The sequence below is a fragment of the Hemitrygon akajei genome, chromosome 1 (assembly GCF_048418815.1).
Source record: "Hemitrygon akajei chromosome 1, sHemAka1.3, whole genome shotgun sequence".
In the NCBI taxonomy this organism is placed as follows: Eukaryota; Metazoa; Chordata; class Chondrichthyes; order Myliobatiformes; family Dasyatidae; genus Hemitrygon; species Hemitrygon akajei.
Genome location: NC_133124.1, coordinates 182,017,244 through 182,042,498, shown reverse-complemented (window position 1 = coordinate 182,042,498; position 25,255 = coordinate 182,017,244). Strand labels below are relative to the sequence as shown.

General features: G+C 46.5%; 1 protein-coding gene across 1 annotated transcript in view; it reads left to right on the top strand.

The window, feature by feature from the left end:
• The window catches only part of LOC140727789 (alpha-tectorin-like), an 86,839-nt gene that overhangs the window by 30,672 nt on the left and 30,912 nt on the right, over positions 1-25,255 (top strand). Inside the window, exons 4-17 of the mRNA XM_073045593.1 lie at positions 900-1,030; positions 2,510-2,791; positions 3,362-3,499; positions 3,683-3,842; positions 6,191-6,600; positions 6,908-7,478; positions 12,051-12,250; positions 13,065-13,445; positions 14,263-14,504; positions 16,180-16,448; positions 20,834-20,964; positions 22,442-22,723; positions 23,295-23,432; positions 23,616-23,775. Coding sequence (XP_072901694.1) covers positions 900-1,030; positions 2,510-2,791; positions 3,362-3,499; positions 3,683-3,842; positions 6,191-6,600; positions 6,908-7,478; positions 12,051-12,250; positions 13,065-13,445; positions 14,263-14,504; positions 16,180-16,448; positions 20,834-20,964; positions 22,442-22,723; positions 23,295-23,432; positions 23,616-23,775 — 3,495 coding nt within the window. The remainder of the gene's footprint in view (positions 1-899; positions 1,031-2,509; positions 2,792-3,361; positions 3,500-3,682; positions 3,843-6,190; positions 6,601-6,907; positions 7,479-12,050; positions 12,251-13,064; positions 13,446-14,262; positions 14,505-16,179; positions 16,449-20,833; positions 20,965-22,441; positions 22,724-23,294; positions 23,433-23,615; positions 23,776-25,255) is intronic.

Below are 25,255 nucleotides of genomic sequence, written 5' to 3'. Positions count from 1 at the left end.
GCCGAAGACAGAAAAGTCTGAAAGCATGTACCACCAGGCTCAAGGACCGCTTCTACCCCATGGTGATAAGACTATTAAATGGTTCCCTAGTATGATAAGATTGTCTCTTAACCTCACAATCTATCTGGTTATGATCTTGCATCTTATTGTCCACCAGCACTTCAGTTTCTTCGTAAATGTAACACTTAATTCGTTCTTTCCTCAATGCATCATTGCAATGAAATGATCTGTATGGATGGCATGCAAAATAAAGTTTTTCATTATATCAGGACACATGTGACATTAATTAACCAATACACTTCACAGAGTTTATAGATAGGACTCACAGTTGTTTACCTCAAGGTAGAGTTCAAAACTACAGGACATAAGTTGAAAAAGAGAGGGTGAGATTTAAAGGGATGTTTTTCACAGAGAGAGTGCGAGTATATGGAATCAGGTAACAGGCGAACTTGAATTGGAATATTCTTGTCACATGTATCGAGATGAATCTTGCATGAAGTCCACACAGATCAGATCATTAAACAGTGCCTTGAGGGAGAACGAAGTAAAGTGGTTACTGAAAGCAGAACAAAGTGTAACAGATAGAGAGAAAGCAGTGTGCAGACAATAAGGTGCAAGGACCATGAGGAGAAGAGATTGTGAGGCTAAGAGTCCTTTTCATTGTACTGAGGAACCATCTAATACTTTCATAACAGCGGAGTAGAAGCTGTTGTTGAGCTTGTGGTACATGTTTGCAGGTTTTCAGGTATCTTCTTCCCAATGGGAGTGACAAGAAAAGAGAACATCTGGGGGGGCTGGGGTCTTTGATTACACTGGCAGCTTCTTATGTCATACTCAAGAATAATTTTAATGCTGCCTATTTCTGTAATGGTGAACTCAATGTTGCTGTGGTTTTACAGGCGATTTGTTCTACCCATTTGGTACCAGTAGTGGCGATATCACCAATCCGATCAGCGATGATGGAAGCTCCCCAAGCATATCCATCTCAACATGGTTCCCATTCTTTGAAAGATCCTACAACTCCTTGTATGTAAGTACACTGGTGGGTTTTGGGATGAGGTGGCTTCTTCTAGGTGAGGAATAGATAGAGTCGACCAGCCGGTGTCTCTTCCCCAGGGTAGACATGTTCAAAACTGAAGGGCTTGTTTCTAAAGAGCGAAGGGGTAATTTTAGGGCAGATGTGGCGGCAAATCTTTTCAAACAGATTAGAGGGTGCATGGAATGTGTTGCCAGGAATGGTGGTGAAGGCAAATATGCAAAGGCATTTAAGAGGCTCCTAGATAGGTAGACAAATGTGCAGAGAATAGAAAGATATTGGGTTTGTCTTGGCACGCAAGATTACTTCAGTTAGGCATTGTTACCTATTTGATTAGTTCAGCACAGCCACAGGGTTGGTGTTGGGATTGCTTCTTTTCATGATATCTGCCAATAATTTGGATAATGGAATTGATGTCTTTGTAGCTAAAAGTGAGGATAATATAAGGATAGGTCGTGTTGAGAAAGCAGGGAGTCTGCAGAAGGATTTAAATAGTATCGGAGAATGGACGAAGAAAAGGTAGTTGCAATATTGTAACTAATATTTGCAGTAAGACATAGACTACTTTCTAAATGGGGCAAAAATATCAGATATCAGAACTGCAAACACACTTGGGAGTCCTTGTGCAGGATTCCCTAAAGGTTAACTTATAAATTGAGTCAGTGGTGAGGAAGGCAAATGCAATATTAGCATTCATTTCAAGGGGACTAGAATATAAGAGCAAGTGTTTAATACTGACGCTTGAAAAGGCATTTTTCAGACTACACGGAGTATCGTGAGCAGTTTTTGGCACATTAATAATAAAAAATATGCTAATTTTGGAGAGTTCCCGAGGAGGTTAAATAGAATGATGCTGGGTGTGAAAGGGTTAAAGTATGAGGAACGTTTGATGGCTCTGGGCCAGTACTCGCTGGAGTTTAGAAAAATGAGAGGGGGTCTCATTGAAACCTATCGAATAGTGAAAGGCCTAAATAGAGTGGAATGTAGAGAGGCTGTTTCCTATAATGGGGAGAACCTAACAGCAGAGCACACAGCATTAGAATTGAGGGACGTCCATTTAAAGCATAGATTAGGTTTTTATTTAAGCTAGAATGCTGTGAATCAATGGAAATCGTGCCATGGACAGCTGAGCATGCTAAGTCATTTGAGTGTATTTAAAACGAAAGCTGATAAGTTCTTGATCAGTGAATGGGGTTGAGAGGGATAATAAATCTGGCCCGATGGAATGGCGGAGGAGGGTTGATGCATCGAATAGCTCGATTCTGTTACAAAGTGACTCTGAAAAGACACAGGAGAGAGAATATGGGGGTGGAATCTAGAGCAACAAACAATCTGGAGGATCTCAGTAGGTCGTGGAATATCTGCGTTTGCATGGAATTGAAGGAACTGTTGACCCTGGCGCCGTTCTTACCCTCTGTGGTAAGGCGCGGGGTGTGCTGTACCGATTAACGCTAACAATGCTAAATCCCACAGGTCAACAACAACGGTGTCATCTCTTTTGTCGTGCCTGTGAGGCAGTACACATCTACTGCATTCCCACTACCGGACGGGCGCGCCTTCATTGCCCCGTTCTGGGCAGATGTGGACAATAGGCTGGGTGGCAACATCTACTACCGCCAGAGTACCGAGGAAGCGTTACTGCAACGGGCCACGGCAGACGTCCGCAAGTACTCACCCGGAATCGAATTTCAATCCCGCTGGGTGTTTGTGGCTACTTGGGATAACGTTACTTATTATGGCTCCCAGTCCTCCAAGGTATTCATTCCGTCCATTCGAATATCCATTATGGTTTCTGAGATCCCTTTCCAATAATCTGGTACTGTACCATTTGAGAACTCAATTGTTCGTCAGGCAGTTTATTGTTTGATGTTCCTCGCCCCCTTTAACCAACTGAGACCTTGTTTCTCGCTCCTTCTGGACACAGGGAGACTCCAATTCCCGCTCCCGTGAAACCAACCCGACCCCGTTTCCCGCCCTCACTGATTTAACCTCGGTGTTATACTACCGGATTAGATTAAAAAGCCGTGAACTAAAACTGTTTCTTAGTGAAAATACGTCAATGTAATATCGACGGAACTCAGCAGGCCGGGCAGCATCGATGGAAAAGATTTTCGGGACGTTTCGTGCCGAAACCCTTCATTAGGACATCAGCAAACGTCGACTGGTCACTCTTTTCCATAGATCCTGCCTGGCCTGCTGAATTCCTCCAGCATTTTGTGTGTGTTGCTTGGATTTCCAGCATCTGCAGATTTTCTCTTGTATGTAATATCGAACCCTCGCCGCCCTTTCACACTTTGCGTCACAGTGACTATTTTTACATTGTAGGTGAACAGTTTCCAGGCGGTCTTGATTACGGATGGCTTACAATCATTTATCATCTGTAACTACGGGAATATTGAATGGACTACCGGAACAGCGAGCGGCGGCAACGCGTCGACTGGACTTGGCGGGACCCCAGCACAGGTATACGTGATCAGAATAGGAAAGCGGGACAGTAAGACTTTGGAGCAGAATTGGGCCAATAGGCTCATTGAGTAAGCTCCGCCATTCCACCGTAGCTGCTCTATTGTCCCTCACAACTCATTATCCTCCCTTCTTTCCCTTCCCCACCTCCCACTACACCCCACCCACCCTATCCCCAAACAGGCTGGCTTCAACAGTGGGGGCTCCCTGAACTTCTTCTCGATTCCTGGGTCCCAGACGTCAGAGATCATCGATATCGAGACAACCAGCAACGTGGACGAACCTGGTCGATGGGTCTTCAGGGCGGATACATTCAAAGCACTTGGGGGTTGTATATATAATGGTAAGGAATATTCAATTAAATTAGCGAATTAAACCAGTGTTTTTCAATAGGATAGCTCTCTTCCTCTCCCACACACTTCCTATCTCTCCTATCTCTGTCTTCCCCTCTAACCCCCAGCCCCAAGCGCCCGATTTCTAGTTTGCAGAGAATATAATCTGCAATTAAGTTCCACTTCTAGCTCTTGTGATCACAGTTAGACTCTGAACTGATTACATCAACTTAATTATGCTGAAATTGATATTAATCTAATAGTGATTGAGACTAAGGGGCGATCTTATAGTGATGTTAAACTCATGACGAACATAGATCGTAGGAATACTTACTAAACTGGGAAGAGCGCAGAATTGATTGATATTGTCAACACCTGAGGGACTGAGATTTCGGAACAGGTTTGACAACCTAGGACTTTATTCCTTGGAGTGTAGGTCACTGGGAAGTGATTTAGAGGCGTATACACCATGAGTTTATAAATATGGTGAATAAACAGGAATGGAGACACAAGAACTGGAGAGCACAGATTTATCGTTAGAGGGGAGAAAAATAACAGTAATTTGAGGGCATTTTTCTCTTAGAGGGTTGTCCATATGTGAAACCAGCTGCCAGAGGAAGTTGCTAAGGCAGGTACGTTGACAACAGTGCAAAAGACACTTGGACAGATACATGGATCGGAAAGGTGTTGAAGAGTGTGGGTCAAACGCTGGCAAGAGGGGCTGGGGACCTTGTTCTGCAAATAAATTGAAATAAACCTGAAAGAGTGCAGAGAAAATTTACAAGGATTTTGCCAAGACTTGAGGATTGGAGTTACTCAGACAGGTTGAGCAGGTTCGCTACAGTGCAGAAGAATGGGAGGGGGTTGGGATGGGAGGTGGGGAGCTTGTATAGACGTGTGTAAAGTTTGAGGGTTATAGATAGGGTGAGTGCATGCAGAACTAGATGTTACCCATTAAAGTAAAATACTTAAGGGTAAGGGGATTCTAAAGGAGAACGTCTTCACTAAGAGGGTGGTGTGAGTGTGAAATAAGCTGCCAGTGGAAGTCGTAGGTGTGCGTTCAATTATAACATTGAGGAGAAGCTTAGATCGTTGAAAGTGGCATCACAGACAAATAGGATCGTTAAGAGGCACATTTGCCTTCATAAATCAATGCATTGAGTACAGGAGATGGGATGTTATGGTCAAGTTGTATAAGACAACACTGATGCCTATTTTGGAGTATTGTGTGTAGTTTTGGCCACCTACGTACAGGAAAGGTTGAAAGAGTAGAGAGAACATTTACAAGGATGTTACTGGGTCTGGAGGACCTGAATTATAAGGAAAGATTGTACAGGTTTGGACTTTATACTGTACCTTGGAACGTAGAAGATTGAGGGGAGATTTGATAGAGGTATACAAAATATGAGGGGGATAAATACGGTGAATGCAAGCAGGCTTTTTTCCCACTGAGGTTGTGTTGGACTGCAACCAGAGGTCATGGGCTAAGGGAGAAAGATGAAAAGTTTAAGGGGAACATGGGAGGAAACTTCTTCAGCCAGAAGGTAACGAGCTGCCAGCGCAAACGGTGCATGTGAATTTGCGAAGTCTGGATGTAGGAGTATGGAGGGCTGTGGTGCCGGTGCAGGTTGATGCGAGGGGACTGGTTAAATGGTTTGGCAAGGTTAAGGTAAGTGGAAGGGCCTACCTCGGTGTTGTGATTTTCTATGGTTCCATAACTCTAGGTACAAGAATGAAGGGAAAGTGCAGAATTGGACTGGAAATCAATCAGTGGCAGGAATCAAAATGCTGGAGGGTAAAGTATAGAACGCAAGACAACAGCAGTAGAAGCGGTTCGCTGTTCTGCCGTTCAATATGACAAAGGTGGATCTGCCCCGAGGTTCATCTCCTCTCCTGTTCCCCGGTCTCTATTGCCCTCAATTCTGAACGGGAGGAGATTGTAAGGTACCCCTCCTGCAAAAAAATTGGAATCAAAATCAGGTTTTCTTTAGGCACTGACATATGTTGTGAAAGTTCTTGTTCTGTTGCAGCCGTCCAGTGCAATACTTAAGAGTACTATACGTTACAATAAACAACTAAGTAAGATAATGAATAAATATGGACAAAATACATACTGTACATAAATAAATAAATTAGATAGATGGATGGATAGATAGCTGGAAAGCTAAAGATACCATTATAGAAATTAAATAGTGCAAAAAAGAAATAGCGCGGTAGTGTTCATGGGCTCACGAAGCATTCAGAAATCAAAGCAAGAAATTTCGTGTCATATTTCAATGATAATAAACCTGATTCTGATTCTTGTTAACCTGAGAGGTTGCTCCGGAGTAAGTGTGTAACGCATTAAATATTTCCGCAGGAATGTACATTCGGGAAAACCAGACAGTGTGGGTCAATGGAAGCTGCCAAACCAAATGTAAATGTTCCTCGGAGGGGTCGCTAACGTGTGTTTCTGAACCGTGCGGCGCGGCCGAAATCTGCGTCCCTGCTCCACCGTTCCACGCCTGCCGCCCAGTCTCGATGAAGACCTGCGACGTTTACGGAGACCCCCACTATTACACCTTCGACCAGAGGGTCATCCACTTCCAGGGGACGTGCACCTATGTCCTGTCCGAGCTGTGTGATGGCCTGTCCAACTTAACCTACTATAGGGTGGAGGGAGAGAACGAGAACCGCGGGAGCGTGGCCGTATCGTTCGTGAGACTCGTCCGTCTCCTGGTCTACGGAACTGAAGTTATCATGCTGAAGGGGACTACCAACTACGTCCTGGTAAATCGGCGGGAGAATAACTGTTTCATTTCATTAACTTTAGCTCGAAATAGTTGGAATTCCTCCTGATGCCGGACGCTCTCTGGGCAGAGAGTGATTGGGATTGAATGTTTGGGGTTTGATGTGGGACAGTGCGATTTGTTTCAGGGCTGAATGATAAGGCAGTTGGGAGAGCGCGGGTCATGGGTTTAGTTTGGGGACTGACAGTGCTGTGGGAGGGAAGGAGGCAGTGGGATGAGTTATGGGACTGATGCGGGGCTGTGAGATTTGTCGTGGAACTGATACAGTCCTGACAATTCTCTTGCAGGTGAACGGGACCCGGAGTTCCGTCCCGGTCTTCCTCGAGGATGGCCGACTCCAAGTCCGGACCGCTGGATTCACTATGAGGGCGACAGCGGACTTCGGACTGACCGTGACCTACGATGGCTCCCACCACGCCTCGATCACCCTGCCAGGATCCTATCACGGAGCCGTCTGCGGAATGTGCGGGAACATGAACTTGGACCCATCCGACGACTTGCGCACGCGCAGCGGGAACCTTACGACCTCGCCGGGGATATTCGGGGCCAGTTGGAGGGCCGACGGCGGTAGCGGAGGGGACGGATGCCAGGACTCCTGCACCGATAGGTGCGGAGACTGCACCGAGGCGGAGCGCTACTCGTTGCCGTCCTCCTGCGGCCTCCTCCGAGCCCAGAACGGCCCCTTCCGACATTGCCATGCCGCTATCGACCCTCAGGATTTCGAGCAGAGCTGCGTCTATGACCTCTGCGCCACCGGCGGCCTGGAGGCCAGCCTCTGCCAGGCTCTCTCCAGCTATGCCGAGGCGTGCCGCTCAGCCGGGATGAGGCCAGAGCCCTGGAGGACCGAGACATTCTGCGGTAGGGTCCGCCTGTCGGAAATATCACGGTCTTACAGCACGGAAGCCCTCTAGCTCTTGATTCCCCAGCACCGGGGGTGGGGGGGGGCGGGGTGGAACTGCTGCTTATACTTTATCTATGCCCCATTTATGAGTATTCTTCAGTTTCTATGATCCAGTGAATAAAGTCCCAACCTGCCCAACCTCTCCCCATATCTCAGGTCTTCGAGTCCCGGCAACATTCTCGTAAATCTCATCTGCCCCCTTTGCATATTAATGACATCTTTCCTACAGCAGGGTGAGTACAACATTTCTAATATGGCCGCAACAACATCTCCCATCTCAACTCCTCTACTCAGTGATCTGGCTGATGAAGGCAGCGTGCCAACCGCCCTCTTCGCCGCTCTGTCTACCCGTCTCACAATTTTTAGGGAACCTGTACTTGCAGGCTCCTGCATTCTACAACGATCTCCAGCAGTGTAACGTTTACTGTGAAAACAGTGACCTCCTTTGTCTTCCCAAAACGTAGCAGCTCATACTTATCCGAATTAAACTTCACTTTCTATTCCTCAGCCCACCTACCACTCCAATCTTGTAAATCCTCGCATTAGAACTATGCCTTCTACAAATTATTGATGTAGATCACAATGACAAACTTTGAAGTCGAGAGTCACAGCACAGAGCTCTGAACACCACCAGTCCCGGGCTTCCAATCCAAGAAACAACCAACACCCTCTGCCTCCTACCGCTGAGCAATTCTGCATCTAATTATCCAGCTCTCCCTGGATCCCATGAGATCTCTGGGGTGACAGGGAACTAATCACTGGAATGAGTGGGATGTCTCGCGAGGGTTTGTTAGAAACATGGGAAACCTACAGCACAATACAGGCTCTTCGGCCCACAATGCCGTGCCGAACATGTACTTATTTTAGAAATTATCTCGGGTTACCCATAACCCTCTATTTTTCTAACGTCCATTATCTATTCAGGAGGCTCTATAAAGACCCTTCGTATCCACCTCCACCACCATCACCGGCAGCCCGTTCCACGCACTCACCACTCCCTGCTCTTTTTTTAAAAAAAAGCAACAACTTACCCCTGACATCTCATCTGTACCTACTTCCAAGCTCTTTAAAACTGTATCCTCTCGTGTTAGCCATTTCAGCTCTGGGCTTACGCCTCTCACTATCAACATGAACATTGCCTCTCATGATCTTATACACCTCTATCAGGTCATCTCTCATCCTCAATCGTTGCAAGGAAAAAAGGACAAGTTATCTCAACCTTTTCACATAAGGCATGCTCTCCCATCCAGGCAACAGCCTTGTAAATCTGCTCTGCACCCTTGCTATAGTTTCCACATCCTTCCTGTAGTGAGGTGACCAGAACTGAGCACAGCAGTCCAAGTGGGTTCTGACCAGGGTCCTATATAGCTGTAACATTTCCTCTCAGCACTTGAACTCAATCCCACGGTTGTTGAAGGCCAATAGAACGTATGCTTTCTTAACCACACAGTCAACATACGCCACAGCTTTGATTGTCCTATGGACTCAGACCCCAAGATCCCTCTAATCCTCCATACTGTCAAGTGTCTTGCCATAATCTACTATATTCATATTTGACCTACCAAAATGAACCACCTCACACTTCTCTGGGTTGAACTCTAACTGACACTTCTCAGCCCAGTTTTGAATCCTATGAATGTCCTGCTGTAACCTCTGACAGCTCTCCACACTATCCACAACACCCCCAACCTTTGTGTCATCAGCAAATTTACTCATCTATCCCCCCACTTCCCCATCCAGCTCATTTATAAAAATCACAAACAGCAGTGGTCCCAGAACAGATCCATGAGGCACACCACTGATCACCAATGATCAGAATATGACTCATCTACAAACACTTTTTGCCTTCTGTGTGTAAGTCAGTTTTGGATCCACAAAGCAAGGACACCATGGATCCCATGCTTCCTTACTTTCTCAATAAGCCATGCTTGGGGTAACTTATTAAATGCCTGCTTAAAAACCCAATACACTACATTACATTGTTTGAATTTTGGGGGATTGTATCTGTTGGAATTTAGAAGATTGAGAACATTCTTCAACATTATATCCAGCTGAGCCATTCCCATTTGCCCGCTTTTGACCCATATAGCGCCCAGCATTTTTTTTAAATCCACAAACCTGGGCAAAGATTGTAATTGTACAAACCTCTACCATTTCCTCTGGCAGCGCGTTCTATGCACATACCTCCCTATGTGTGGAAAAACCCGGCCCTTAATCCTTTTCCCTCTCACATTAATCATGTGCTCTCTGGCTTTCGATACCCTACCCAGGAAGAGACAGACAGAGCAGTCTCTTCATCTACACCCCTCATGATCTTGTGCACCGCCATAAGATTTCCCCTCAGTCCCCTGCGTTCTGGGGATAAAACAGCCCAACCTATCCAGCAGAGAAACGGGCGCTTCGGCCCCGCTAGCCATGCTGACAAGACATTCACTCATACCTGCCTGCGTTTGGCCCAATTCCCTCTCAGTTTTTCCTATCCAAATGTCCTTTTTGATTGCACCCCGTCTATCACTTTCTCTGACAATTGGTTCCACACACCCACCACCCTCTGCGTCCACTCTCTTTCCACTCTCACTTTAAACCCTTACCCACTAGTTTTAGACTTGCCTGTCCTAGGAGGAGAAAAGGCTTTGACCACCCATGTTGTCTGTACCCCTCGTGACTTCCTAAACGTCTGTCAGGTCACCCTTCAGCCCCGGAACGCCCCACCTGAGCCTGCCCAACCTCTTCCTCTCCACCCAGTCCATCGACTCCTGCTAAGGTCCCCATAAACCTTCAGAATCAGAATCGAGTTTATGGTCACGGAATAAATCATGACAATTGCAGTTTTGTGAGGCAGTGCAGTGCAGACGTAATTATTTACTCTGTTACAATAATAAATAAACGGAGCAAAGGAAGCATGGAAAAGTAGTGTTCACGGCCAATCAAAAACCTGATCGCGGAGGGGAAGAAGCTGCTCCTGTAACATTGCCTGTGGATATTCGGGCTCTCTACCTCCACCCCTCATAGTAGTAATGCGAAGAGGACATAAACCGGATGGCAAGGGTCCTTAGTGATAGATGCTGTGCGGCACCACCTCTTGAAGATATCCTTGGTGCTGCCGAGGCTTGTGCCCGGGATGGAGCTGGCTGACTCTACAACCCTCTGAAGCCTCTTGCATTTTGGCCACTATGCGAGCTCATTATGCAGCTGTCAAAATGCTCTTCACAGTACATATGTAGAAATTTGCCAAATTCGTTGGCGACACAGCAATGACTTTTCTGAACGCCTTCCAGCTTCCAGACCAATGGCTGCTGAGATTTACAGGTCAACCTTGTCGGGCCAAAGAGACTGTTTCTGTGCTGTGTTAGTGCGGTAGGTGACGGAACGAGCTGACAGAGTGGACAGGTACACGGCCGGGAAAGGTTTGGAGGGATACGGACCAAATCCGGGCAAACTGGTCGAGTTTAAATGGGCGTGTTTCTGCGTGGCTTCACGGGTGTCGGGTACAGCGGTCTGCGGCATGAGTGTGGGTAAAGAAGATAAATGCTGTTGAATTTTTCCTAAGGCTCCGCTTCCGCCCCACACCCCTATACGACAGCAGCTGCGCTTGACGAACTTACTGGCGACAGCCTACCGCTCCCTCCATCTTCTGTGATGTGTCAGTCTACACTGAGGGTTCAGTGCTGGAGAAGCTTTGAATACCTGGACGGTTCACCGATCGAGTGACCTTTCCTGGGCCGAACACAAAGAAGGCGCGCAGGCGTCTTTACTATCTCGGTGGTTAAGAATGTCAACGGATATTCTAAAACCTCTACAGATGTCCTGACTGGTTTCACCACGGTCTGATACGGCAATTCGAATGCGCAAGAACGTAAGAAGCTGTAAAGTAGTGGATTCAGCTCAATACAACACAGACGCATCCCTCCACACCATCGGTAGTATCTGCAGGAGTTGCTGCCTCAAGAAGGCAACATCCATCGTCAAAGATACCCACCATCCGGGCCACGTCATCTTCTCTCAGAAACCATGGGGCAGGGGGTATAGAGGCCTGAAGTCCCACACCACCAGGTTCAGGAACAGCTACTTCCCTTCAACCACTCGGTTTCTGAACGAGACAGCACAACCCTAATCACTGCCTCAGCATAACAACTTTGCACTACAATGGACTTCTGTTGTTCTGATTGTATTCTTTCTTGTCGAATATGTTTTTTCCTGTTGAAATTTGTTTATGTGATGCTGACGTGAGCCTGTGATGTTACTGCAAGTAAGTTTTTCATTGCACGTGTTTACCTCGCCGCCTTGGAAAAGCAGCCAATATAATCAAAGACCCTGCCTCACGCGGGGAACTTTCTATGGATAATGGTAATAAATCAGGGAGGGGCATCGGGAACACGCTGAATTTGTTTAGCTTCCGGGGGAATCAGGGGCACGGCAAGCTTTCTTGGCTTCACCGAGGCAGCAAAATGTACAGAGTCCATGTAGAGAAGGTTTGAGAGCATTGCTCAGAGCGTTGGCGAGGTTTATTTTGTCATTCTCTCTTCCAGGCGTCCGGTGTCCGGCCAACAGTCACTATGAGGCGTGTGGGAATGTGTGCGACCGGGATTGTGTCTTCAATTCCTCCACTTTACACTGCAACGAGTCGTGCTCGGAAGGGTGTTTCTGTGATCCGGGATACTTCCGCGACGGGAGCGAATGCGTCCCCCGGGATCGCTGCGGCTGTTTACATCACGGTGTCTACATGAAGGCAAGAGAGGGAGTCAAGCAGAGCTCAGTCTCGTCGCGGTTATACGCACAACTGACCCCGTGAACCACGGTGGCCCGAGGCTGCGAGATTTTCCGCACACATTTACATACTCATTCTTGCTCTCTCGCTCACACTAGCTCTGCGTTTCTCCCCCTCTCGCTCGCTCCGTGTGGCACGCGCTCTCCCCCTCTCGCTCGCTCCGCGTGGCGCGCGCTCCCCCCCTCTCGCTCGCTCCGTGTGGCGCGCGCAACCCCCCTCTCCCTCGCTCCGCGTGGCGCGCTCGCTCTCCACTCCTGCACTCTCGGGATCCCCCCTCGCTCTGTGTCTCTCTCGCTCTCTCTGTGTCACGCGCGCGCGCTCTCTCTTACTCTCTCTGGCTTTCTGAACCTGTAGCTCTATCTCATGCACTGTAGCTAATGTACACATACATTACCTATTTCATCCGCACATACACATATACAAACTCTCGAAAATTTGCAGGCAAATCTGAAACAACACACAAAATGCTGGAGGAACTCAGCAGGCCAAGCAATATCTATTTAAAAGAGTAAACAGCCAACGAGTGTCTCGGCCCAAAACGTCAACTCTTTTACTCTTTTCCATGGATGCTGTCTGGCCTGCAGAGTTTCTCCAGCATTTTGTGTGAGTTGCTGTACACGTATGCAGTTTCCTCTCTCACACCCACATGCACACATTGTGTTTCGCACACACTGTCTCTAACAGGCACAAACACATGCATTATCTCTGCGTCTCACGCTCTCGCTGCAGTGGCTGTCCTTCAGCCAGGAACTGATGTTGTTCTGTCTATTTGCAGTTGGGAGAGCGAAGGGTGTCTCCAGAGTGTGCAGAGGTGTGCCAGTGCTCCCAGGAAAGAAGTGTTCACTGCGTCCCCTTGCGCTGTGGGGCCGGAGAGATATGCACCATCCGCGGGGGCAGGAGGGGCTGCTTCACCGCAAAGGCCCTCTGCACCGTAACAGGCGGAGGGGCCCACCTCCTCAGCTTCGACGGCCGACCGGCCCGACTCCGGGGTCACTGCACCCACACGCTGGCCGAGGTCTGCTGCAATGCCTCTGCCCCCTGGTTCCGAGTGACGGCGGAGAAGTGGCAGGAGGGCGAGATGGCAGAGGGGGTCACCCGTGTCAGGGTCCAGCTGGTGGGCGCCGACTTCGTACTTGAGAGGGGAAGGCCGCCGACGGTGAGTCTCGAGGGATGAACCACGAAGAGTCAAGCAGCGTGGCGAGTAGCGTAGTGAGTTTAGTGAGTAGCGTAGAGCAGGAGTTGGACTAGAGTGTGTGGAGAGGAGAGAGTCGGTAGCATAGACCAGAATACTGAGTGTCACAGACTGTAGCAGTTATTGCATAGAGTATTGTGCAGCGTAATGCAGCCCGCAAGGGTTGCTAAACTTCTGGTGTCAACATAGGATGGCAACTACTTACCAACACTTCAGTTAATGCGGGAGGAAACCGGAGCATCACGAGGAAACCCATGGGCTGCAAGCGCGTGAATTGAACCAGGATCAGTCAGGCTGGTAGTGTAAAGTGCTGCGCTGACCTTTACACTACAGTGCTTGTGAATGTTGTGTCTCCGATGCTCGGTGCCTGTGATGCTGAGCCAGCTAGTTTCTCTTTGCACCCGTGCACACATGGACTTGAGCATCCTACAGTAAACACGAAATTTATGGGATTGTGAGGAAGGAGCTTCACTCTGTATCTGATCCCAATAGTGTGCGATGGGACAGTGTAGAGGGAGCTTTACTCTGTATCTGACCTCGAGCGTGAGCGATAGTATGGTGTGGAGGATTCTTCACTCTGTGTCTGACCCCAGGATTGTGTGATGGGACTGTTTGGAGGGAGCTTTACTGTGTCTGACCTCAGGCATGACTGATGGGATGGCGTGCAGTGAGTTTCACTCTGTGTCTGACCACGGGAGTGTGTGATGGGATGGTGTGGAGGAAGACAGAATGGTATCAATTGGACAACCAAACTAACTTCTTAACTTGCTTTTCCGCTCAGATGAATGGGACACTCATCTCTCTTCCTTTCATCATCCCCTCCGTCGCCAACGTATCCAGTGTGGGTGATGATGTCATAGCAGTCACAGCGTCCCAGCTGGAAGTGCGTTTCGACGGGGAGGGGACCATCTTTGTGAGGGTGGGGCCGTCCTACGCCGGCTTCCTGCGTGGGATGTGTGGCAACTGGAATGACGATCCTTCTGATGACGATCTGGAACCTTCCAGAAACGGCAGCGAGCCCAGGTACCTCTAGGGAATCACCAACAGCTCTCAGAGGTGGGAATGGCCTGCAGAACACTTGTCTATACAGTCCCATTTGCTTAGGGAAAGCATCTGAGCACATGGAACAGTACAGCCAGGATAGGCCTTTCAGCCCACAGTGTTGAGTCAACCTATTAACCTACTCCACGATCAATCCTTATGAACTTTTCCTATCCAAGTATTTGTCCAAATATCTTTGGAACGTCTTTGTTGTACCTGGTTCTACCACTTCCTGCACCAACTCCTTCCATTCATCGTCTGTGGAGAACTTGTACGTTTAAATCTATCCCTTCCCATCTTAAACCGCGCCCCCTGGTTTTAGAATCCACGAGCCAGCGGGAAATTGTGACCATCCACGTTATCTACACCTCTCATGATTTTATAAACCTCTATAAGGTCACCCCTCAGCTCCCATGGTGAAGGCTGATACGATAGGTGCATTTAAGAGGCTCTTAGAGAGAGACACACATGAATATACAGGGATATGGACTGTGTAAGGAGAAGGCTGACGGCAGTTTAATTTGCCCCGCACACCACCTTTGAACATTCTTCTTCTCGCCTTAAATGCATGCCCTCTGATATTAGATATTTCTAGATTGTAGGAAACCATTCCACTTGTTTACTCTTTCTATCTCTCCCGTAATCTCATAAACTTCTATCTGCTCTCCCCCAGCCTCGGCCACTACAGAGAAAACAACCAAGGTTAGTTCAAATTCCCCCTATAGTTCGTTCCCTTTGATACAAATAGCATCCTGGGGAACTTCTTCTGCACCCTCTTCGACGCCTCAAAATCCTTCCTGTAATTTGGTGACCAGAACTAAATGCGATTCTCTCGACCAGAGTTTTATACCTACATACGATGACTAATAAAGGCAGGCCTGTTGTCTACATTCTTTCCCACCCTAGCAACCTGTGCAGCTACTGAACTGCTTCCAGGGAGAATGCGGTTCTGTCCCACAAACCAGAGATCCGGGGTCAGTGGGTTAACCAATCACTGTAAATTTTCACCTAGTGTCCTGGCAAGGGTAGAATCTTGGAGGTGAGGTCGGGGGGAGAGTGGATGAGAATGTGAAGGAGAAGGAAATGGGATTAGCATCACTGAGTGTCGGAGGCATCATGTTGTACAGCACAGAAACAGACCCTTTCACCCATCAATGGAGAGGACAACTCTGTCTCTTCCTCTCTCTCTCTCTCTCTCTCTCTCCCTTTCTCTCTCTCTCTCTCTCTCTCTCTCTCTCTCTCTCTCTCTCTCTCTCTCTCTCTCTCTCTCTCTCTCTCTCTTCTCTCTTCTCTCCCCCCCTGTGTCTCTGTGACTCTGTCTCTCTATCTTTCTGTCTCTCGCTTTCCCTCTCTCTCTCTCGCGGTCTCTTTATATCTGTCTGTCTGTCTGTCTGTCTGTCTGTCTGTCTGTCTGTCTCTCTCTCTCTCTCTCTCTCTCTCTCTCTCTCTCTCTCTCTCTCTCTCTCTCTCTCTCTTTCCCTCTCTCTCTCGCGGTCTATTTATTTCTGTCTCTCTGTCTCTTCCTGTCAGTCGCTCACACACACATGGGGTACCCCTCCTTCACATATACTCCTTCACGGGTGAACGGGTCTCACGCAGACTAAATGGCCGCCTACCATAACTGGCTTGCCATACACTGAAGTTTGTTCTACTTTAGATGTGAAGATAACTCCAATGTGACGGAACCTCGGTGCCCCCAGTCTCCCTCTTTTGAGTCCCAGTGCTCCATCATCCTCGACATCGCGGGACCCTTCGCTGCGTGTCACCGTCGTCTGGAACCTGAGAACTATTACAGGTCCTGTGTGTACGACCTGTGCCTCCACGGCTCAAATGGTACACGGCTTTGCAGAACCATCACCTCTTACGAGAAAGGATGCATCCTCGAGGGAGTGCATGTTCCCGCCTGGCGCAGTCCCAGAATTTGCAGTAAGAACTATTTTCGTTCATTCCTATGTTCTAGAAAAAGAAAGTCTCTTGCTACATGAAAGAGGGGTGTGGTACGAGAGGGCATAACTTCAGGTGCAAGAGGCCTGGGGAGGAATTCTTTTCAATTTTATTTTGGTCTGTGTGACCTTAATTCTAGAGCAAGTTAGTGGGAAACTGAAAGATTAGGAAGACTTCAAAAAGAAGGGAAGAGCCACAAAGAAATCAATAAAGAAATAGAAGGATGATTATGTAAGTAAACTAATATAAAATAGAAAGAATGGACAGTACAAGTTTTGGTAATTACATAAAACGGTAACTGTGGCTTAAGTGAACGTGGGAGCTTGTAAGATGAGAAGGGGTAATTAATAATAGGTTATGTGGATATCACTGAGTCCTATAGTGACTATTTTCTGTTGGGTTTCACAAAGACTCGTCTAACATGCCAAAGGCAGATGTTATGGCTGCAATGGGAAGGGAGAACCCCGATACAGTCATTGACACTAAAGAGTGCAGTGATCAACAAACTGGTAGACATGCCCACTGGTCCCGGTGGGATGTATTTAAGGACACTGGAAGAATTAGCAGAAGTTATAATATATAAGTATGTATATACCACATGAGATTCAATTTCTTGCAAGCATTTACATAAAATGAAATATAATGGAATTTATGAAATGTTATACATAAATAAAGGCTGACAAAGAATCAATGTGCAAACGATGACATATCTGTGCAAATACAGAAAGAAATCAAATGATAAATGACAAATGATAAAAATCGATGGATTCTAGTTAATTGAGACACAACAGGACCAGTACATTTTAGCTTAATTAAGCATCTGTCCCTCTTAGCTGAAGTTTCATGGAAATAATTAAAATGGTATTAAAAGGTAAACTACCATTTAACTGAATAACATTATGTATTTAAGTGAAATATGGAGCAAATTAGAACTCTACCAATACTTCTACAGCACTATGAAATTGTGTACTACTTCCTAATAGTTATCAATGGAGGAATTCATCCAGAGTATGAGTGATTTTGATTGATTTGTAAATGAACAAAATTAGTGTATTTTTCTGATCTTGGACATTGGTGTTTCGGTACCAGGCTGTGATGCAGCCAGTCTGGGTACTGTCCACTGAGTACCTATGGAAGTTTGTGAAAGTTTTAGATAACAAGCTGAATCTACACAAACTTCTAAAACATCAGAGACGTTGTCGTGTCTTTTTGATGGCATTTATGTGGTGGTTCCAGGACAGATACGTGAAATGATAATGCCAAACAACTTACAGTTACTGACCCTCTCCACCTCTGATCCCTAATGAGGACTGCTTCCTGGGCCTCAGACATCTTCCGCATGTTCTCGATAATCAACTGTTTGGTTTTGCAGACATTGAGTGAGAGGTTGTCGTCGTGGCACCATTCGGCCAGATTTTGTTATGTTCTCAGGCAGGTCAGAGGATGGTGAATAGTTTACTCTGAACAGTGAACGACAGGGTCCTGGGAAGCATTGTTGCTCAGGCAGGGTTTCCCAGATCCCAAACACCCTCTGGGAATGGAGGGATTATAAAAACCCATTCCTCTGAACCCACCTATGCTCTCCCTAAACCTTTAGACATCTCTGCTCTGGAGAGAAGGTTACTACGTCTGATCCAGGAAGGACAGACCCAGCCTCTGTTGGCTGAACAAGCTGCACTCATTATGTTTCTCATCGAGTTAGTGGAAGCAGGCCCTTCAGCCCAACCAATCCATGCAAACCACGGTGTCCAGTCCAAGCTAGTTCCATTTTCCTGCACTTGGTCCAAATCCCTCGAAACCTTTCCGATCCATTTACCTTTCCAAATGTCTTTTAAAAGTTGTTATTGTAGCTGCCCTCATCACTTTCAGTGGCAGCTCACTTCACATATAAGCCACCCTTTGAGTAAAATGCTCGTATTAAATCTTTCCCATCCCACCTTGATCCTCTGCGCTCAAGTTCTCGAATTCCCCGAAAGAGGGGAAAAGACAATGCTTCACCCAGTCTATCCCCCTCATGGTTTTGTTACCCACAAAAAGTCACCCTTCATTCCCCTACACACCTCGGAATAAACAGCGCAGTACAGTCCCTTTGGCCCATGGTGCGTACTGGCCTTTTCAGCTACACGAAGAATCATCTAACACTTCCCACCGATATAGCCCTCCATTTTCTATCATTCATCTGCCTATCTAAGAGTCTCTTTCCTCCACCACCAATGCTGTCCTCACCCGCCTCTCTTCCATTTTGTGCATGTCTGCCCTCACCCTATTCTCCCACCACCACACCAGTGAAAGGGACCTTGTCCTCACCTACCACCCCACCAGCCTCCGCATGCGGCACGTAATTCTTTGTAACTTCCACCATCTTCAACGGTGTCCCACCACCAGCACAACTTTCCCTCCCCCTCCACGTTCTGCGTTCCTACATGACTCCCTTGTCCACATCCCCCCCATCGATCTCCCTCCTGAAATGTATCCTTGCAAACGTACAAGTGCCGCACCGAGTCCTACACCACCTTCCTCACTACCATTCAGTGCCCGAAACAGTCCTTCCAGGTGAGGAGAGACTTTATTTGTGAGTCTGCTGGGGTGATCTACTTTATCTGGTGCTTCCAGTGTGGCCTCTTCTATATCGGAAAGACCTGCCACAGATTGGGCGATCACTTCATCCACACTCATACACTCCATCCTTCAGAATAAGCAGGATAGCCTGGTAGCCACCCATTTCAATTCTACTTCCCAGTCGCATTCCAACATGTCAATCCATGTTACTGCACCCCTCTCCATCTACTGGTTTCACTATCACCTACCACCTTGTTATCCCCACCCCCTCCGCAACCTCCTATTTCTGACTTCCCGTCTCTTTTTCCAGTCCTGTTGGAGGGTCTCTGCCTAAAACGTCGACTGGTTACTGTTCTCTATAGATGCAGTCTGGCCTGTTGGGTTCCTCCACATTTTGTGTGCCTGGCATTGAACAAGATGGGACTTTTCTTTATGGAGTGACAAAGGTTAAGGGGCAACTTGACAGAGGTGTATAAAGTTATGAGAGGCATAGATAGAACGTAGAGCCAACATGATTTCCCCCAGGTCAGCAGTGGTCAATACCTAAGTGAGGATGTACGGGGTAAAGTTTCTTATAAATGTTGAAGGTCAGTGGAGGAAAGTTTGGCAGGATATCAGTGGTAGATATTTTACACAAAGTAGTAGGTGTGTGGAATGCACTGCCTGGGGTGGTGGTAGAGGCAGGTAATTGGGGACATTTAACTAAATCTTAGATAGGCACATGAATGATAGAAAACTGTAGGGTTGTGGACTGTATAAGAGGGAAGGGATTAATTGCCTGTGGAGTGCGTTTATACGGGTCACACAACGTCAAGGGATGAAGGCCCTTTGTTGTGATGTACTGTTCTTCGTTCCACAAAGCCACCAGCCATCCTCGACTTTCTTTATTCTCCCCTCTCCCAATGGGCCGAAGACACAAAAGTCTGAAAGCATGTACCACCAGGCTCAAGGACCGCTTCCACCCCATGGTGATAAGACTATTAAATGGTTCCCTAGTATGATAAGATGGACTCTTAACCTCACAATCTATCTGGTTATGATCTTGCGTATTATTGTCCACCAGCACTTCAGTTTCCTCGTAAATGTAACACTTAATTCGTTCTTTCCTCAATGCATCATTGCAATGAAATGATCTGTATGGATGGCATGCAAAATAAAGTTTTTCATTATATCAGGTCACATGTGACATGAATTAACCAATACACTTCACAGAGTTTATAGATAGGACTCACAGTTGTTTACCTCAAGGTAGAGGAGTTCAAAACTACAGGGCATAAGTTGAAAAAGAGAGGGTGAGATTTAAAAGGATGTTTTTCACAGAGAGAGTGTGAGCATATGTAATCATCTAACAGGCGAACTTGAATTGGAATATTCTTGTCACATGTATCGAGATGAATCTTGCATGAAGTCCACACAGATCAGATCATTAAACAGTGCCTTGAGGGAGAACGAAATAAAGTGGTTACTGAAAGCAGAACAAAGTGTAACAGATAGAGAGAAAGCAGTGTGCAGACAATAAGGTGCAAGGACCATGAGGAGAAGAGATTGTGAGGCTAAGAGTCCCTTTCATTGTACTGAGGAACCATCTAATACTTTCATAACAGCGGAGTAGAAGCTGTAGTTGAGCTTGTGGTACATGTTTGCAGGTTTTCAGGTATCTTCTTCCCAATGGGAGTGACGAAAAAAATGAACATCTGGGGTGGCTGGGGTCTTTGATTACACTGGCTGCTTCTTATGTCATATTCAAGAATAATTTTAATGCTGCCTATTTCTGTAATGGTGAACTCAATGCTGCTGTGGTTTTACAGGCGATTTGTTCTACCCATTTGGTACCAGTAGTGGCGATATCACCAATCCGGTCAGCAATGATGGAAGCTCCCCAAACATATTCATCTCAACATGGTTCCCATTCTTTGAAAGATCCTACAACTCCTTGTATGTAAGTGCACTGGTGGGATTTGGGATGAGGTGGCTTCTTCTTGGTGAGGAATAGATAGAGTCGAGCAGCCGGTGTCTCATCCCCAGGGTAGACAGGTTCAAAACTGGAGGGCTTGTTTCTAAAGTGAGAAGGGGTAATTTCATGGCAGATGTGGCGGCAAATCTTTTACAAACAGATTAGAGGGTGGATGGAATGTGTTGCCAGGAATGGTGGTGGAGGCAAATATGAAAAGGCATTTAAGAGGCCCTAGATAGGTCGACAAATGTGCAGAGAATAGAAAGATATGGGGATTATCTTGACAGGCAGGATTACTTCAGTTAGGTATCAAGTTACCTATTTGATTAGTTCAGCACAGCCACCGGGTTAGTGTTGGGATTGCTTCTTTTCATGATATCTGTCAATGATTTGGATAATGGAATTGATGGCTTTGTAGCTAAAAGTGAGGATAATATAAGGATAGGTCGTGTTGAGAAAGCAGGGAGTTTGCAGAAGGATTTAAATAGTTTCAGAGAATGGACAAAGAAAAGGTAGTTGCAATATTGTAAATAATATAGCAGTATTAGACTATTTTCTAAATAGGGCAAAAAAATCAGATATCAGAACTGCAAACACACCTGGGAGTCCTTGTACAGGATTCCCTAAAGGTTAACTTGTAAATTGAGTCAGTGGTGAGGAAGGCAAATGCAATATTAGCATTCATTTCAAGGGGACTAGAATATAAGAGCAAGTGTTTAATACTGACGCTTGAAAAGGCATTTTTCAGACTGCACGGAGTATCGTGGGAAGTTTTTGGCACATTATCTAAGAAAAAATATGCTAGTATTGGAGAGGGCCCGAGGAGGTTCAAGAGAATGGTGCTGGGTGTGAAAGGGTTAAAGTATGAGGAAAGTTTGATGGCTCTGGGCCAGTACTCGCTGGAGTTTAGAAAAATGAGAGGGGGTCTCATTGAAACCTATCGAATAGTGAAAGGCCTAAATAGAGTGGAATGTAGAGAGGCTGTTTCCTATAATGGGGAGAGTCTAACAACAGAGCACACAGCATTAGAATTGAGGGACGTCCATTTAAAGCATAGATTAGGTTTTAATTTAAGCTAGAGTGCTGTGAATCAATGGAAATCGTGCCATGGACAGCTGAGCATGCTAAGTCATTTGAGTGTATTTAAAGCGAAAGCTGATAAGTTCTTGATCAGTGAATGGGGTTGAGAGGGATAATAAATCTGGCCCGATGTAATGGCGGAGGAGGGTTGATGCATCGAAAAGCTCGATTCTGTAATAAAGTGACTCTGAAAAGACACAGGAAAGAGAATATGGGGGTGGAATCTGGAGCAACAAACTATCTGGAGGATCTCAGCGGGTCGAGGAATATCTGCGTTTGCGGGGAATTGAAGGAACTGTTGACCCTGGCGCCGTTCTTACCCTCTGTGGTAAGGCGTGTGGTGTGCTGTACCGATTAACGCTAACAATGCTAAATCCCACAGGTCAACAACAACGGTGTCATCTCTTTTGTCGTGCCTGTGAGGCAGTACACATCTACTGCATTCCCACTACCGGACGGGCGCGCCTTCATTGCCCCATTCTGGGCAGATGTGGACAATAGGCTGGGTGGCAACATCTACTACCGCCAGAGTACCGAGGAAGCGTTACTGCAACGGGCCACGGCGGATATCCGCAAGTACTCACCCGGACTCCAATTTCAAGCCCGCTGGGTGTTTGTGGCTACTTGGGATAACGTTGCTTATTTTGGCTCCCAGTCCTCCAAGGTATTCATTCCGTCTATTCGAATATCCATTTTGGTTTCTGAGATCCATTTCCAATAATCCAGTACCAGTACCATTTGAGAACTCAATTGTTCGTCAGGCAGTTTATTGTTTGATGTTCCTCGCCCCCTGTAACCAACTGAGACCTTGTTTCTCCCTCCTTCTGGACACAGGGAGACTCCAATTCCCGCTCCCGTGAAACCCACCCGACCCCGTTTCCCGCCCTCACTGATTTAACCTTGGTGTTATACTACCGCATTTGATTAAAAAGCCGTGAACTAAAACTGTTTCTTAGTAAAAATACGTCAATGTAATATCGACGGAACTTAGCAGGCCGGGCAGCATCGATGGAAAAGATTTTCGGGACGTTTCGTGCCGAGACCCTTCATCAGGACATCAGCAAACGTCGACTGGTTACTCTTTTCCATAGATCCTGCCTGGCCTGCTGAATTCCTCCAGCATTTTGTGTGTGTTGCTTGGATTTCCAGCATCTGCAGATTTTCTCTTGTATGTAATATCGAACCCTCGCCGCCCTTTCACACTTTGCGTCACAGTGACTATTTTTACATTGTAGGTGAACAGTTTCCAGGCGGTCCTGATTACGGATGGCTTACAATCATTTATCATCTTTAACTACGGGAATATTGAATGGACTACCGGAACAGCGAGCGGCGGCAACGCGTCGACCGGACTTGGCGGGACCCCAGCACAGGTATACGTGATCAGAATAGGAAAGCGGGACAGTAAGACTTTGGAGCAGAATTGGGCCATTAGGCTCATTGAGTAAGCTCTGCCTTTCCACCGCAGCTGCTCTATTGTCCCTCACAACTCATTCTCCTCCCTTCTTTCCCTTCCCCACCTCCCACTACACCCTACCCACCCTATCCCCAAACAGGCTGGCTTCAACAGCGGGGGCTCCCTGAACTTTTTCTCGATTCCTGGGTCCCAGACGTCAGAGATAATCGATATCGAGACAACCAGCAACGTGGACGAACCTGGTCGATGGGTCTTCAGGGCGGATACATTCAAAGCACTCGGGGGTTGTATATATAATGGTAAGGAATATTCAATTAAATTAGCGAATTAAACCAGTGTTTTTCAATAGGATAGCTCTCTTCCTCTCCCACACACTTCCACTCTCTCCTATCTCTGTCTTCCCCTCTAACCACCCAGCCCCAAGCGCCCGATTTCTAGTTTGCGGAGAATATAATCTGCAATTGTTTCACTTCTAGCTCTTGTGATCACAGTTAGACTCTGAACTGATTATATCAACTTAATTATGCTGAAATTGATATTAATCTAATAGCGATTGAGACTAAGGGGCGATCTTATAGTGATGTTAAACTCATGACGAACATAGATCGTAGAAATACTTACTAAACTGGGAAGAGCGCAGAATTGATTGATATTGTCAACACCTGAGGGACTGAGATTTCAGAACAGGTTTGACAACCTAGGACTTTATTCCTTGGAGTGTAGGACACTGGGAAGTGATTTAGAGGCATATACACCATGAGTTTATAAATATGGTGAATAAACAGGAATGGAGACACAAGAACTGGAGAGCACAGATTTATCGTTAGAGGGGAGAAAAATAACAGGAATTTGAGGGCATTTTTCACTTAGAGGGTTGTCCATATGTGGAACTAGCTGCCAGAGGAAGTTGCTAATGCAGGTACGTTGACAACAGTGCAAAAGACACTTGGACAGATACATGGATCGGAAAGTTGTTGAAGAATGTGGGTCAAACGCTGGCAAGTGGGGCTGGGGACCTTGTTCTGCAAATAAATTGAAATAAACCTGAAAGAGTGCAGAGAAAATTTACAAGGATATTGCCAAGACTTGAGGATTGGAGTTACTCAGACAGGTTGAGCAGGTTCGCTACAGTGCAGCAGAATGGGAGGGGATTGGGATGGGAGGTGGGGAGCTTGTATAGACGTGTGTAAAGTTTGAGTGTTATAGATAGGGTGAGTGCATGCAGAACTAGATGTTACCCATTAAAGTAAAATACTTAAGGGTAAGGGGATTCTAAAGGAGAACTTCTTCACTAAGAGGGTGGTGTGAGTATGAAATAAGCTGCCAGTGGAAGTCGTAGGTGTGCGTTCAATTATAACATTGAGGAGAAGCTTAGATAGCTTAGATCGTTGAAAGTGGCATCACAGACAAATAGGATCGTTAAGAGGCACATTTGCCTTCATAAATCAATGCATTGAGTACAGGAGATGGGATGTTATGGTCAAGTTGTATAAGACAACACTGATGCCTATTTTGGAGTATTGTGTGTAGTTTTGGCCACGTACCTACAGGAAAGGTTGAAAGAGTAGAGAGAACATTTACAAGGATGTTACTGGGTCTGGTGGACCTGAATTATAAGGAAAGATTGTACAGGTTTGGACTTTATACTGTACCTTGGAACGTAGAAGATTGAGGGGAGATTTGATAGAGGTATACAAAATATGAGGGGGATAAATACGGTGAATGCAAGCAGGCTTTTTTCCCACTGAGGTTGTGTGGGACTGCAACCAGAGGTCATGG